The 15,609-nt window shown below is 39.3% G+C and overlaps 1 protein-coding gene across 1 annotated transcript in view; it reads left to right on the top strand.

Annotated features, from left to right (window-relative positions):
• LOC6032521 overlaps window positions 1–12,292 on the top strand; it is a 290,364-nt gene extending 278,072 nt beyond the window's left edge. The window contains exons 7-11 of the mRNA XM_038260848.1: window positions 306–913; window positions 1,764–2,094; window positions 2,176–2,739; window positions 2,802–3,443; window positions 10,503–12,292. Of these exons, the coding sequence (XP_038116776.1) occupies window positions 306–913; window positions 1,764–2,094; window positions 2,176–2,739; window positions 2,802–3,443; window positions 10,503–10,982 (2,625 nt within the window). The 3' untranslated portion in view covers window positions 10,983–12,292. The remainder of the gene's footprint in view (window positions 1–305; window positions 914–1,763; window positions 2,095–2,175; window positions 2,740–2,801; window positions 3,444–10,502) is intronic.
• The last annotated feature ends 3,317 nt before the right edge of the window (window positions 12,293–15,609 follow it).

The following is a 15,609-nucleotide window of genomic DNA, read 5'->3' as shown; positions in this document are numbered from 1 at the left end:
GATAAAGTAACGTTTTTATTATGGAAGAATACCTCCAACTGTTATTGGGATGATCGGATTAGTTTTAAAATAACAAAATATAATAACAAGATTTCTTCGAAGAATAACTAAAGATGTTATAAGTCTGTTATTACAATAAAAATCCAATAACAAAAAATCATAACGGCAAATAACAAAACTTGTTATAAATAACACAAAATGTTATTCCCAAGTTATTTCCGTCTGCTCGGGTTTAATTAAAACAGTTTTAAGCATGTTGATCAAACCATTAATTTAATACCATCTACCTTTCTTCTTCCAAACAGCACGAGGACTCCACGAACGTCACGTCGGACGAGGAAACGAGTTCGAAGCGGTCGGTCCGCTTCACCGAAGAGTCCACCATCCGGGACGGCTGCTGCGACGGCGAGGTCCAGTCCGGGCTGGGCGAAGGCGAAATGGGCTCCGGCAAGCCCATCAACTACATGTCCGACACGCTCAAGCGGCACTCCTCAGGTCTGTTCCACAACGCGCTGCGACCAAACTCGGCCGTCCGGCAGCTCTTCCCCCAGTCACTCACGTCCGCCGGAGCGGTGGCGGCCACGGTAATGACCGCAACCACGACGATGGCCACGATGGGAGCGATGCCGGGGGCGGTGTGCACGACCAGCGCCGGTGCGGCCCCGGGTGGCCATCCGACGGCACTGACGCAGGAGGCGCTGAAGGCGTTCGACGACTCGAAGAAGGCCACGCTGGTCCACCAGCACAGCATCACCAGCAATAGCAGCAGCTGTAACATTCCGGCGTGCAACTCGACGGCGAACTCGGTCACCGGAGCGGGCGGAAGTCCGGGGGGTCCTGGAGAGACGGACACCATCCGGAGGACGATCGAGCGGAACGCGCTGCGGCGGTCACTCATCAAGTATGAACCAAAGTGAGTTTGGGGGTTGGGATTGGGGGTATTCGTCATTTTGGATAGGGTTGTCCAGTGTTTAATATGATTTCGTTAGGTTGAGCGGCGATGTTGACAGTTCTTTAAGATACTTCAGAGAGGATGAATCTTTTCGCTCTCTTCTGCAAATTTGTTTGGAACACAACTTAAAGTTTTAAAAAAAATCCAAAATCATTTAACTCCGGGGAATGAATTGTTTTTGACAGGTCTTGTCTTGTTTGGTCTTTTGTCTTCTTGTCTTCTTATCTTCTATTTTTATTGTCTTCTTGTTTCTTGCCTTGTCTTCAAAAAGCATAATTAGTAGCACCAAACTTAGACCCTGCATAAATTTATGAAAACGTAGTTGGATTCAAATGTTTCACGATTCTAAAATGGATATAAACTGTGCTTTCTAAAGTCTACTTTGAAAGGATATATTTTCCCATAAGATAGGACGACTGCGGCGATTTATTTTATTCGCAAAGCATCTCAATTGAGAAATCAAAACCATTTTTATAAATACAATTCTGGCGAATTCCCTCGCTGCTAAACAATCAACACTGCGCGGAAATTTTCCTTCCAGCTTCGGTGGAAATGATTGTGTTTCGCGGAACCGCTTGTCCTCTCACAAAAATATGTTAATCACAACGTTCACCGAAATCATAATCAGTGCAGACCGCAGGAATTTGCCCCACGGACTAGAAGCTTTTCTTTAAAAATTCTCATTTTATTTGGTACGCATATTTGAGAGAATTTAAGTTTTGGAATGCAGTCATGTCTATGATTTTAACTATTTTCTGTTGCATTTCTTGAGTTTAATGTTTTTTATCCGTTAATTTCTTGCACTCCATAGGAAAAAGATCCCCGTCAAGGACGTGACCTCGCTGGAGGAGCGAATCCGTCAGTTGACGTGCGACATCGACGAGCCGATCGACGAGGGCGCCGACGGCAACGAGGGCGACCTGAGCGAGCTGGAACGGCGGGACAGCCCGGCCGGCGAGGAGAACCCCCAGCAGCCCAAGTACATCCCGGACAAGAGCTTCTCGCCGAGTTCGTCGGCGTCGAGCTCGTCGAGCGGGTCGAACGGGTCGACGTACAAGAAGATCACCGACCTGTTTCACCGGGACCGGCGGCAGGAGAAGATCCCGGAGGCGGACGAGAATCCAATCGTGATCATTCCGCAGGTGAGTTGGGTTAGTCTCTGGTGGTTTGGTGGGGCCGGGTCGGGCTAGATTGATGAGTGTTTGGTGTTACATTCGTTACAGGACTGCCGTTGTCCGGCTGGTCCTGACATTGGCATGGGCGTACAGATCCAGGGCGGACACACACAGATTCATCAGCCACCGCAGCAGCGCCAGGCCGACTCGCGGCGGCAGTTCCTCTCGACGTTGGCCCCGCTGACGGCGTGCGTCGCCGGTCAACGGGACGACCTGTCGTACTACACGTTGGCCCACCCGGGTGACCGGAACTCGCTGGGAAGTTCCCAGTGCACCGAGTACAGCCTCGGGGACATTGACGCAGCGCTGCACGACGACGACGGCAAGAAGGTGGCGCCGGATGTGATTGCCGGAACGCCGGGCCAGGAGTCGGACGAGCTTGCGGCGTTTGTCCAGCAGGAGGGCGCTCGCACCGAGCGACTGAAGAAGCGGTACAGCACGGAGACGTCCACGTCGGCACCCGCCTCCGGAGCCGGGTCCGACGACGACGAGCACAACGACTACGGGTTCAACTCGCGGCCCTCGGTGCGGGGCATCAAACCGCGGTTCGGATCGACCAACGAAATCCTGCAGCAGATGCAGGCCCAACTGGCAGCGCCGGTCGCGCCACCGGTAAGTCTACTCTAACAAGTTCGAAGAAATTCTCTAGTTTCAACCGATTCTCTATACCACAGCCAAAATCCTCATCCAGCGTGGCCAACGCCCCGACCCAGCCCATCCAGTCGAACACACTCCCGCGGCCACACACCTCCAGCAGTTTACAGCTGGCGGCGGCCAAGCAGCAAATCACCACCCACCAGCACACGGCCTCGTGGAGTTACTACCCGGTGGACAACGGCACCGGCGGCGCCCAGTCAAAGGCCGTCGCTACCGTCGCAGCCGGCACCAACATGGTCACCGCCGTCGACCCGCACGGCAACTACTACCACATCCCGGCCCAGGCCCGCCACAGCTACCACGGCCAGGAGGCGATCTACCAGAACTGTGCCCAACTCCCGGCCGGCAACATCCAGGCCAACACGGTGCACGTGCAGTCGCAGCAGATTCACACCCAGCACCACGCCGTCCACCACATCCATCCGGTGGCGGCGGCCGGCGGAGTGATGCCCGGAAATCCGGTCGCAGCAGCAGCGGCGGCGGCCGCGTACGGCAAGTTCGCGCGCAGTCCAACGCGAAGGCCGGAATCGCCGCCGCCGCTGCGCAACTACCACCAGACGATGGTGCTGATCCCGTACAACGCCGAAACGTACCAGCGGTACACGGCCCAGGAGCAGGAGAACTACCGCCGGCAGCACAATATCGTTGAGTATCAACAGGTGAGCCGGTTTGAACCTGTGTGATTTTAGTAGAAATGCTTACCTTCAAACTTCACGAAGCAAACTCATCGCCAATCGCGCATTTCCCACAAACACCTGAAAGCTGTGCGTGTGTGTGTGTGTGTGTTGGTTTGTGTCTGTAATATAGAGGCTTTTGGATTGAACTAGACGTGTGCCGTAGTTAGGATTGAACAATAGATGAATTGCACTAGCAAGTAAGATGAAATATGTAATCACTTTCATCACATGAGCACCTAGAAGCGGCGTCGGAATCAGTGTAAAATAACGAAATATATTCGATTTCAAAACAAATACTAACTAAATGTTACAAGCAAAATGCACTACAAAATCAAAACAACGAAAACGATCACTAGTTTTTAATAACAAAATCAGCAGATAAATTTTAAAGTTAATTCTATAATCTGTTGCATAAATATGTGTAAAAATTTCTGATAAAAAAAATAGATCTAATCACTTCGCAAAAAATAACATGCTTGCACAAAAATCTACTTCCCCTTAAAACATTCGATGTAAATTTTATTAGATATGTATTTTTTCGAATATTGTGTTTTAAAGCTAATGTGAAAATGAGTAATGTTTAAATTCATTTTCACGCACAAAAAATAGTAATTTATGCAACAAGTTGCAAAAAGAGGATTTTTTCAGCACGAGTCGTACATTTATCCAACGAGGTTCACCGAGTTGGATAAATACGAAGAGTGCTGAAAAAATCAAGTTTTGCAACGTGTTCCATATAACATTTTTTGCAATTCCAAAAAACACACAATGAGTGAAATTTTATGTCAAATTTTCATGTATTTTGTCAATAAATCGTTTAAATCAAAAAAATGTTGTTACTTTTCGAAACAAGTGCTGAAAAGTAGAAATTTTCAGCATTTATTTTGAAAAGTGTTGCTAATCGATTCTGTTATGTTTGGTACAGAAAATTAGGCTATTTCGTCGTTCAAGAATGACAGGAAAAGTGAGAAGTTTCACGACGGAATTGCAAAAATCACTTTTCGGTTGTTCAGACATTGGCAGTATATGCCATTGAACTTGTATGAAACACAATGATTGTTTTAAAGTTTCCAATACTCATTTGAGAAATTCGACGACGCTTTTATTTTCGTTAGATAACTTTTCCACGTTTTCGCATGAAAATAAACAATTTTCAGCTTTACTGAGAATGTATTTAAAAGTCAAAACATCGCCAAAAGATTGTTTTTTTTTTGCAAATTCAATGCTCTGCACCTTTTTATCCTAGGGTCAAAAGCGCTACGACAAAGTAATCTCTGAATCTGGAAAACAAATTTATCATTTTTTGTTTCCACGTGGTTTATGGATGGTCCCTTATGGGAAAACTGTAATCTCTACCACTCGAATCAGGTGCTCCATTGTTTTGTTCCATTGCTGTTGAAATCTAAATCTATCAAAAAATTATCAGAGCACCATGAAAAAAATGGCTTCAACGGCTGTCTAAATTCGTTACATTTGTCCTGATTTGCATCAGGATGAGGATTAATTATAAATACGATATTTTTTTTTTCAAATTTAAAATCATTAATACCGTCATCAGGGGTGGCATCACGGTTCTGGGGGTGAAATTGGCTTAAACAAATTTCAGCATTTTTGTATGACGCAATCTAGTATTTTACTGTGCACAATCAAATCTGAATTTCCAGACCAAAATTTGTAGGGAAAATATACCCTTTCTAATCAAACACCTATCTTCGTCATAGGAAGAGTTTGATGCTCGATTAATACTCCAAAAATACTATTTAGGCTATTAAATTAACAGCAACAGCACCGCCTCAAGTAAGCACGCAAATGTATGCCATTTACTGGCCAAACAGATCAAATTGAATGCACTTTTGACCATAATTTCTATTTTGCGAGACTATTTCTCATAATTTTGAGATGAGAGGTTAACTGCTTAACAAAAGTCGCCATCAATATGGTTTCACTTGCGCTAACGATTTCAATGCGCTTAAGATATAAAATAGCTTCCAATTACCGGCAACAAGTTCTTTTGACCATTAGTTAGTCACTCACTTGAAAAATAATCCCGGAAAATGTAAATAATTAGCAAGCGCCATCAAAAAAACAAACGCGCCAAGTCTTTTGACGTTTGACTTTTGACGACCCATTCCAATCGAAGGCTGAAGAAAACCGAGCGAGAAGCGAAGGCAAATAAAGAATAAAGGGTGGCCACCAAGACCACCAGCAGCACATGTTGGAGTGAGCCAGTGATGCCAGGAAATTTTCTCTATAAATGCTACTTTTTGTGAGTTTTCGCTTAAAATTACATCACAATTGGCAGCACTAAGCAGACCTAAAATAGCGCTGGAAGAAAAAAGAACTAAGCTGAAAATAGGAAAATGGGCGTGGCCCAATGCCCTCGACTGATTAGAATGCATTTGGGAAATACTTTTTTTTTTTAATGCTTGTAAAAAGAATAGCATAACTTTTAATAAAAGTGAAAATAAACAGAAATGTTCTCAAAAAGTTGCTCTACTCGTTGGTGTACTTCCCGGGAAATCGACCATTTTTGGACCTCTTGATTCCCGGGAAATTCGGTCGAGACTCCCGGGAAATTTTCAACTTATAAATGTCAAAGTAAAATTACATAAACTAATAAGAAAAACATTTGAAAAATTCAAAATTGTTTTGAACAATGAATGTTCAATGTTCGATATTCAAGTTCGAATAAACCAATACTTCTCTAATTTTCTTGCTCAGAAACTGTAGATTTTAACTTGTCAAAAATTACAGAAACTATAATTGAGAGAAGCCAAAAAATTTTGGATCCCAAAATTTACCTTAAAAAATATTTAGCAGTTATACCCCAGAAATGAAATGAAATGTTTTGTTTTCAAATATTATTTTTTTTATTATTTCTAAGAGTTAACCCGAGCAGACGGAAATAACTTGGGAAGGTCAGTTTTTGATATTGTGAGAATATCGAAATATGTTATTGGGATGATCGGATTAGTTGTTAAAATAACAAAAATCAATAACAAAGATTTGTTCGAAGAAAAACTTAAACTGTTATTATGTTGTTATTGCAATAACAAACCAAAACACCCCAAGTAACATTTTTTCCCAGGAGTTCTACAAGAGCTCTTCAAGATAGCTACAGCATAGCAGTTTGGACCGCGGTAGGATAAAATTTTCTTCAAAACTTCTTCAGGAGTTTGGAAGAGTACTTGGAGAGAGTTTTATCCTACCGCGGTCCAAACTGCTATGCTGTAGCTATCTTGAAGAGCTCTTGTAGAACTCCTGGAAAAAAATGTTACTTGGGCACAGAAGGAATCATGAAGGAATAACAAGATTTGTTATTTTGTGCGGAGAGGTGGAGCAGCATAATAACAAATAATGTTATTGAACTGGTATGTCTCCAAGACAAAAAAAGTTATTGTTTTGGTTTATTAGTAATTTGCAAATAAACCTGCAGGTGCCATAACTCCTCTGTACTAGTCAGAGCTGCTGAGTCGGGTACCTCCAAGCGACTTTGAATCCATACTTTGAAGACAACTCCGACTCTGGATGCAGGATATGACGTCAACGACGACTTCAGCTCTCCAAAAATACCCGACATCACAGATTCCGACTCCAAGTAAAAGTTGCTGAAAATTTGCTGAATCCGATGCAGTCTCCGAGGTCTCACTCCAAACCGAACTTCAACGTCAGCTCCGACTTCCTGGCTCTGTGAAAATAATAACAGTTTTTGTTATTCACACTTCAAAAATTCTCAATAAATAAATCAATTCCATTAGGGAATATAACAAAATAAAAAAAAATGAACTCTCAAAAGTTAATTTTATCGGATTAATTTTAGCTTGAAACCCCATTTCATGGTGAAATAAATGACCCCGATGAAATTGGTCAAAATTATTATGAAATTCTAGCCAATTTTAGTAAAATCCCTTAGGGGGTATATCAAATAATTAAAAAAATCAACTTTCAAAATTTCAACTTTTTAGAATAATTTTAGCTTAAGGACCCCATTTCATGGCCAAAATAATGAACCAGACGAAATTAGACAAAATTATCCCAAAGATCTAAACGTATTTAACAAAAGAAAAAATAATAACAGATTGTGTTATGGACACTTAGAAACATTTCCATTTGTGCGATTTATGGTAATTTTTTTTCTAAGTCAGTATACCTAACGAATAACAAATTTTGTTATTAGGAGAGTTTTTGAAATGTATAACATTTCCTCTTATTAGCGTGTTTTTAAACATTTTCAGTATAATATCACTTCAATACCAAATTTTGTTATTTTATCAGATACTGTTATTATTTTTTTTTCTTGAAGTTGAACTTCAGGATAAAATAATAAAACTTTTTGTTATTTTAACAGGATTTGTTATTGAAATATTATTAATTTTGTTATAACCGTCTGCCCGGGAAGTTCAATTCCCATATCTTCTCTCGAGCATAGCAATCCTCATAATCTAGTTTTTTTTGGTGAAGTTATGGATTTTCCTGATAACTGTAAATCATATCGCGAAATTCCCTATACCTGAAAATTATATATTAGCTTTATTAGTTATTTTTTTACAAAAATCTATTAACAACTTTGTGCATCTTTTGAAAAATCACTCAGTACGAATTAAGATTCGTAAATATTTTAAACTACCTACAATTTTGAATCTTAAAAAGCTCAAGAAACGGTTTGTTATTTGCAGATCCAGAAAAAAATCAAAAGGTTTTATTTGGTTTCTCAAAATAATGAGGCTACTAAAATTAATGTTTCATTGAATAAGTATGATTTATTTGTATATGAATTTATTAAAAAGAAACTAATTTAGTACTTTTCATTTTAAATTTTGGCATTAGTAAAAGACTCCCGGGTCCCGGGAATTCCAGGGGAATGGCTAAATTCAACTCTCGATTCCCGGGAAATTGAAAATCTCGAGAATCGTCACCTTCTAATTGACATGTGTTTGAGATACATTGTTTTAGTTAACGAATGAACACATTTGTTTTAATGGTGTGAGTTGGTAGCATTATTCTTTCGAATTTATCATTGATATCTCAATAAACTTTGAGGGAACGATTCTTTCGACTCTGAATTGTGGGTGTACATTTCGATAATAGTACATTTTGAAAAATTCGCCGTCCATTGAAACCCATATTTTAGAACAGAAAAAAATAAGTATTTTTTAGAAAAATCATTGCTTTGTGAAAATTATGAGTTGTTTCAAGAAGTTTTCCTACTTGTTTCCATATGTACTATACAGCAATTCCATTTGAAAAGAGCCTAAACCAAAAAAAAAGTTCTCCGATCGGGCTCAAAATTTTTCTGGGGGTTCCTTGGCCAAAATAATTAGACCCGTATTTTTTTGTTTGGCCATTAGGGTGGCCTACATCGTGCTAGGGTGGTTCAAAAATGGCAATTTTCGTCATTTTCGCAAAAACCACTTTTTCTAAAAATCATATCTCCGCGCCATTTCATCCGATTTTAGCTGTCTTAGACGCAAAGAAAGGTGATGAGTTTGGCTATTTGGGAAAAATAGTAAAGTTCCAAAAATCTAGCTTAACTATTGAAAAGTCGTATGAAAACTTAAAATGGCGTTTTGACCGTGTCTGGACCAAAGAGCCTATGTCTGAAAATATTTTTATCGGATTCCTCGGAAAATTTCACATAACATATCAAAAAATTGGCGATGTCGAACCGTACGTTTCCGAGATATGATTTTTTGAAAAAAAAACTGCGTTTTTCGACGCGCCACGCGCAAAAACGGGAAAATGACGAAATCGGCAAAAATCAACTTTTTCCACTAGACTTCGATGACCTTTGGTACCAAAATTTCCCAGACATGTATAGGTCATTTTGATTTTAGTGAAAAAGTTGATTTTTGCCCCGTTTTTGCGCGTGGCGCGTCAGTTTTTATTTTCGAAAAATCGTATCTCCAAAACGTACGGTTCGACAAATTTCGATATGGTATGTGAAATTTTCCGAGGAATCTGATAAAAATATTTTCAGACATAGGCTCTTTGGTCCAGACACGGTCAAAACGCCATTTTAAGTTTTCATACGACTTTTCAATAGTTAAGCTAGATTTTGGAACTTTTACTATTTTTCCCAAATAGCCAAACTCATCATCTAAGACAGCTAAAATGGCGCGGTTAATTGATTTTGAAATGTTAGGCCCGATCGGAGAACTTTTTTTTTGGTTTAGGCTCTTTTCAAATGGAATTGCTGTATATATACACTAAATTTGATCGTTCGTTTGATACACATATTGTCAAAAAACTATGCTTGTGAAAATTTTAGCATCTGAAAATTATTTTATTTCTGTTTATTGAAACGTACGAAAAATTTCTGATTGTCTGATACCCATATTGTAAAAAAAAACTATGTTTAATACTTTTTTGAAAATACCTAGTTTTGTGAAGTTCGAGTATTTTCCAAAAAATATATCATTTGTATCGCAGTGCATAAAAAATTCCCGTTCAACTGATTTTCAATTGACAATATGCGATTGGAAAAAACTAATTTTTATTTTTATTTTATTCATAATGTAAAAATCTAATTTTTGAGTACTTTTTCGAAAATATGTAGTTTTGGTTAAATTTTGAGTATTTTCGAAATGTATTAATGTTACTACCAAAATTTATAAAAAGTTCCCGATCATTTTCTACCCAAATTGTAAAAAAACTGAAATTCAAAGTATGTTGTGAAAATGTAATGAAATTTTGTTTGCAATAGCTGACATCATCCCGAATTAAATATTCAGCTCAGTGATACAGTCAACAATCGTGCACGGGTGGCCTGAACTGTGTTCGAAACTGAAATCTCCACTATTCGTTTATTGTTTGTATTATTATGTACCAATTTAGCATGTATTAATTTGTAGTTTAGCACGTTTTAAGATCACAAATACTCGCAAATACGCACACACTCACACCCACATACATCGCATCCCATTCGATTTTCGACTTCCTTTTCCCGCTCAAAATTCTCGCCCTCAACTCACCATCTCTTGTTTTTTTTTTTCTTTTTTCTCTGTCCCGCTCGTATCCGTCCCGGCCCCCCTTCTTCAACAGGTCACCCAGCAGACGATCCGCGTCCCCGTCGGCTATCCGCTGCCCGGCATGCAGCTGCACGTGGTCGCCGGCCGAGGTGCCCTTCCGCCCCACTACTCCACCCTGCCCCGGCTCGGCAGCAGCAGCAGCAGTTCCGGCACCTCCGGCAGCATTGCGGCGGCCACCTCGGCCGCTTCAACCAACTCCGGTCCACCGCCGCTGCCTCCACCGCAGGGAAAACCACCGGCCTACAGTCAGTTCGCGTCGCAGCAACCTCCGCCCCTGCAGGAGAAACCGCCGGGCCTGGTCAAGTTCACCGGCGAGCGGGGAGCCCCCGAGGGTGCGGCCAGTGTTCAACCGGCGGATGCCGCCAGCATGCTTTCGCCAACCTCCGCCGGTCACGGGCCGCCTACGTTGGGCGCCGGCGCCTCTTCCGCCCAGGGTGGGGCTGGCGCCGCGCCCTCTCAACAGGGTGCGGTCTTTTACGCCATGAACGTCTGACACGGCGATTAGATAAATGTCACGATACGAATTGAGCAGCAGCAGCAACAAGTTGAATCTACTAGCTTTACTACCGGTAGCGTAACAACACAATAATCATAGTCATGTAGCATAGCTGAAGCAGCAGCAGCATCAAGTGGCCTGGAGTAGACACCCTGTCCCGAAGAAAAAGATCGCCGAGAGGGAGCAAGACGCCAAGTGAAACAACGACATTGCCCCTTCCGCGTAGAGTCCACCGCTCAACTGTAGTTATTCAACACGGCTCAAAACTTTTTCTCTCATCTCATCTCGGCGAGGGGTCAGCAACTGACCTTGATCGCGCGGGAACCCAATTGGAACTGAGCTTTCTCTAGCCCCTTTTTCTCTAGTTATCCTATCGTTGAAACGAAAAAGTTTATGTTTAGTTGGCACCCTGTTCACTGTTGTAAATACGTGCACTGTCTCTGTCTATGTTGGTTATTAGGTTTTAAAAAATGGCGCATATTCCACGAAAGGAGGAATGTAAAAATAAACTATATTTTATCGAATGTAAAAAAAACAAATTTCGGCGAAAGCAGCGTTTGAAAAAGGAGTCAAATCCGTACTATTCTGAAGGTAGAGAAAAAAATTCAACGGCCTGATCAAAGTTTTGGAAACTTTCATACATTTGTTGTTGCTTAAAGTGGCGTTTGTTTTGTAAAATGTTATTGTTTCAAATTGAAATTTTTGTGACATCATGCAAAAAATATTCTAGTTTTCTTAAATTGATCAAATGTAATTTAAAACATTGTTGAGAAATTCCGTTCGTAGTCAATCCTTTGAAAAAATATTTCCTTTACTCGTAGAAAAAAGTCCTGAAATACTGTGCTATTCCCAGGTTTAACGCGAGCCGTGTGTGTTAGTGTCATACTACGCCTATTTGCAATATGTGCAAGGAGCGAACCGCACTAATTCTCCTTACAATCTTTGGAGAAAAACCCTTCGGCCCTGTATAAATATTTCTGAAAAGATCAAAGTGCACTTGATTACGAATTCAGATCCGCTAATTCGTATGTAGTTCAATTTGAATTAGTGAATCCACCCTGTATTACAGCAATTCCAGCCCGAAACAGGAATCAATGAAACTTTGTAGAAATATATCCTAGGCTTATATGAGCCATTTTTGTGAATATGAAGCACTCGAGAATGACATTTGAGAAGGGTGTAAGATATTTAAATATTCCTGTATCCCGAAGCCGTAGCATCGTATCGAAAAGTTGTCAAAGGCAAACGTTGAGGAAATAGGACGGGGTTTCTGAAAAAATACACTGAAATAAAAAAAAAAAATATCACTTCTATGAGATTTTCTTGATCTTTAAGTTCAAAAGTAAAATTTAAAGGTGAGTCCACAATTATTTTTTCGGATTCGAACTGCATTCAAATGGGCGAATCTGAATTCGTTAATTAGAACGACTGACAGCTGTCAAAAGCTTGATACTACGTGCTCGGAAATCATCTAACAATGGGGGTGAAATGTGAATATCAATTTCTGGAGTTTTTTTTTTTTTGAAAAGGTCCAATAAACCAAATTTTCAGTTTTTGCTTTTTGGGTGTTTTATAATACCCCTGACTCAAGGCGGTTTCAAAAACACCCAAAAAAACAAAAAAAAATAAAATTTGGTTTATTGGACCTTTTAAAAAAAACTCCAGATTTGACAACCGGTTTTGACGTTTGAGTGCTTTTTAATTCGAAATAGTGGCGAAATTCAAATGAACGAATGGGCTCTGTATTGTGGATTGATGTGATAGCTGGATTTTCTTGCATCTTTTCACTGTCGTTCGAAACGGTTGAGAATAGGCCGAGGAGTTCCCAAATGGTGTGAAAAAGTTTCAATCAATGAAAAGTTATGGCTAAAGATTTGGATCTAAAATGACTACCCCAACATCAGGAACATATATTTGACAAATACCAAATAACTGTTGGCAGACTTCTGGTGGAATCGGCAAAAAAAATCGGCAATTTTGTGTAATTTACTGAAATCTAGATGACAAATGTCTTCAAAACCTTTGAAATTAATTTTAGACCGTTGCAAATATTTTTCAAAGTTTATGTCAAAATAAGTTCGAAAAGTCAGAGGGTAAAAGTAGTTCAGTAGTTGTTCGGTAACTGGGCGTTGTTTAACTGGACTGCTTTTTAACTGGGCGCTCTATAACTGGGATGTAGCCCACTTATAAAGCAGACAAACGTCAAAAAACAAACCAAAATGACCGAGGGGTCATAGGATGCAACAATCAAGTGTAATAAATAAAACTTTTTTTTATGTTTTTGTGATATTTTAAGTCACAATTTAAGGAAACTTAAAAAATGCCTCGGAACACAATTTTAGGTAACTTTTGTTTTTTTTTTTATATTTAACTAAGAAAATATAATGCATTGTCCCCTCGGCATTTCCCGTTCAGCTCAGTTAGTGAGCAGCATTCGGTAACTGGGCTAGGTTCTAAGCCCAGTTACCGAACAACTACTGTTTATGCAACAAGGTTTACCGAGTTGGATGAATACGACGAGTGCTGAAAAAATCAAGTTTTGCAACGTGTTTCATACACCATTTTTTGCATTTCCAAAAAAAACAACCTTTGAATCGAATTTTAAGTTAATTGTCTATGTATAAGGCTTTCTAGGCCCAGTGAAAAAAATATAATTTAACCCAAAAATGACGAACTTCTCGTCACAGTGTTCTGATGCAAACAATGATCGAGCTCGAGCTGTCAAAGCCCAGCGAAGTATGTTGGCTGACATATCGGGCGGCCAGTCAAAAAAACAACTAGAAGTCGTCTGACAAAAAACTTTTGCCAGAAAGAGATAGGAAGCCTGATGCAAACAAACGTCCAGCTGTAATGTAAACATACTTTGAATGTGTTGGTAAATTTCTGACTAGAAAGCCTCATTTAGTCAATTTACCGATAAAATCAAAACAATATTGAAGAGTATAACTTTTCGACACAATTGCTGAAAAGTAGAACTAATAGAGAAAAGTAGGCCTTTTCGCCATGCGAGAATAACAAGAAAATTGATTACTTTCACAACGGAAATGCAAAGATTTTTTTTTTCGTTAAGCTTCAAACTTTAACGGAAACAATTGAAATTTCGATGAGAAGGACATAAAAAATCGTAAAAAAAAGCATTTCGTCAATACTTAGATATTTTGATAACAATTCATTGCAAAACAACAAGACTGGGGTATAATCCATAAAAAAAAAACACTTTTTTTCAACCAAATGTCAGAAATATGGCTTGTAATTCCAATTTTGACCAAAATGACAAAGCTTTTGCAAAAAGCTCACGAAATTAGCTTAAATATTATTACAGATTTGGATTAGAAATTGAATTCTCTCCAAGTGACTATGGAAATCTAATTTTAAGTGTTCCATGTTGTCATTTGCCACATGGATTACTCCGTGACGTTGCAACGGAGTGAGATATTGCCAAATTTGACCCTTTTTGGTTTCATCCCGAGCAGACGGATATAACTTTTGAATAACATTTTTTGATATTTGAAAATACTAGGCCAATAACATTTTATGTTATTAATAACATGATTTGTTATACGTCGTTATGATTTTTTCCAGAGCAACATTTGAAAGGGGCGGTACGACATTGCTCTTACGGCCTTTCATTACACGCGTTTAAATGGGACGAAAGGCCGTAAGAGCAATGCCGTACCGCCCCTTTCAAATGTTGCTCCAGTTTTGTTATTTGATTGTTATTGTAATAACAGACTAATAACATTTTCAGTTATTCTTCGAACAAATCTTTGTTATTATTTTTTGTTATTTTAACAACTATTCCGATTATCCCAATAACAGTTGGCGTTATTCTTCCATAACAACAAATGTTATTCCCAAGTTGTTTTGGCTTTCAACCAATATCAGACAAATAACAAATTTTGTTATGATAACATAAACTGTTATCAAACTCTTATGCAAAAATTGATTTTTCAAGAAGATTCCATAACAATTCCTGTTATTTTAACAGTATTTGTTATTGAAATGGTATGGATTTTGTTATTACCGTCTGCCCGGGATACAAATTAATAACTCTTGTTTTCGTTAGGATTAACTTTTGTCATAGTTAATCCAGCTGCTGATGATTGAACCAAAGAACAACAAATTAATATTTAAAATGTTCGACCAATCTGCCAAATCGTGTTGATTGAGTCTTTTATTAAATTTCTATTAGGCCGATGCAAATATTTAAAAAAGTTGTTGTCCCTCGGCCCTGGCCGAGGTCAAAGGGGGAATAAAAATATAAAAATTTAAATAACAAGCCATAGTCTTCACATTTAAATGAAAAAAGTGTTTTAAAATGCATTTTACACTAGTTCAGTTGTTTTGCAATCATTAGTTTTCAAAAAATCTAAGATCTGACAAAAACAAAAATTGTATCGAAAAAAAAGATTTTGCATCGAAAATTTTCAAAAAATCTTAAGATTTTTTAATAAACCCAAACATGCTAAAAATGATTTTAAACGCAGAAGAATGTATTTTAATTTGATTTCAGCTGGTTGCACTTGAATTTTCATTGAAATTTTGAAGTTTATTGTAAAAATATTTTTTGTGCCCCCTGATTTTTCGGGCCAATTTTGAAGGGGGGGATGACAAAAACTTTTAA

This window comes from Culex quinquefasciatus, chromosome 3 (genome assembly GCF_015732765.1).
Source record: "Culex quinquefasciatus strain JHB chromosome 3, VPISU_Cqui_1.0_pri_paternal, whole genome shotgun sequence".
NCBI classification, from domain to species: domain Eukaryota; kingdom Metazoa; phylum Arthropoda; class Insecta; order Diptera; family Culicidae; genus Culex; species Culex quinquefasciatus.
This window is presented reverse-complemented; position numbering and strand designations above follow the sequence as displayed.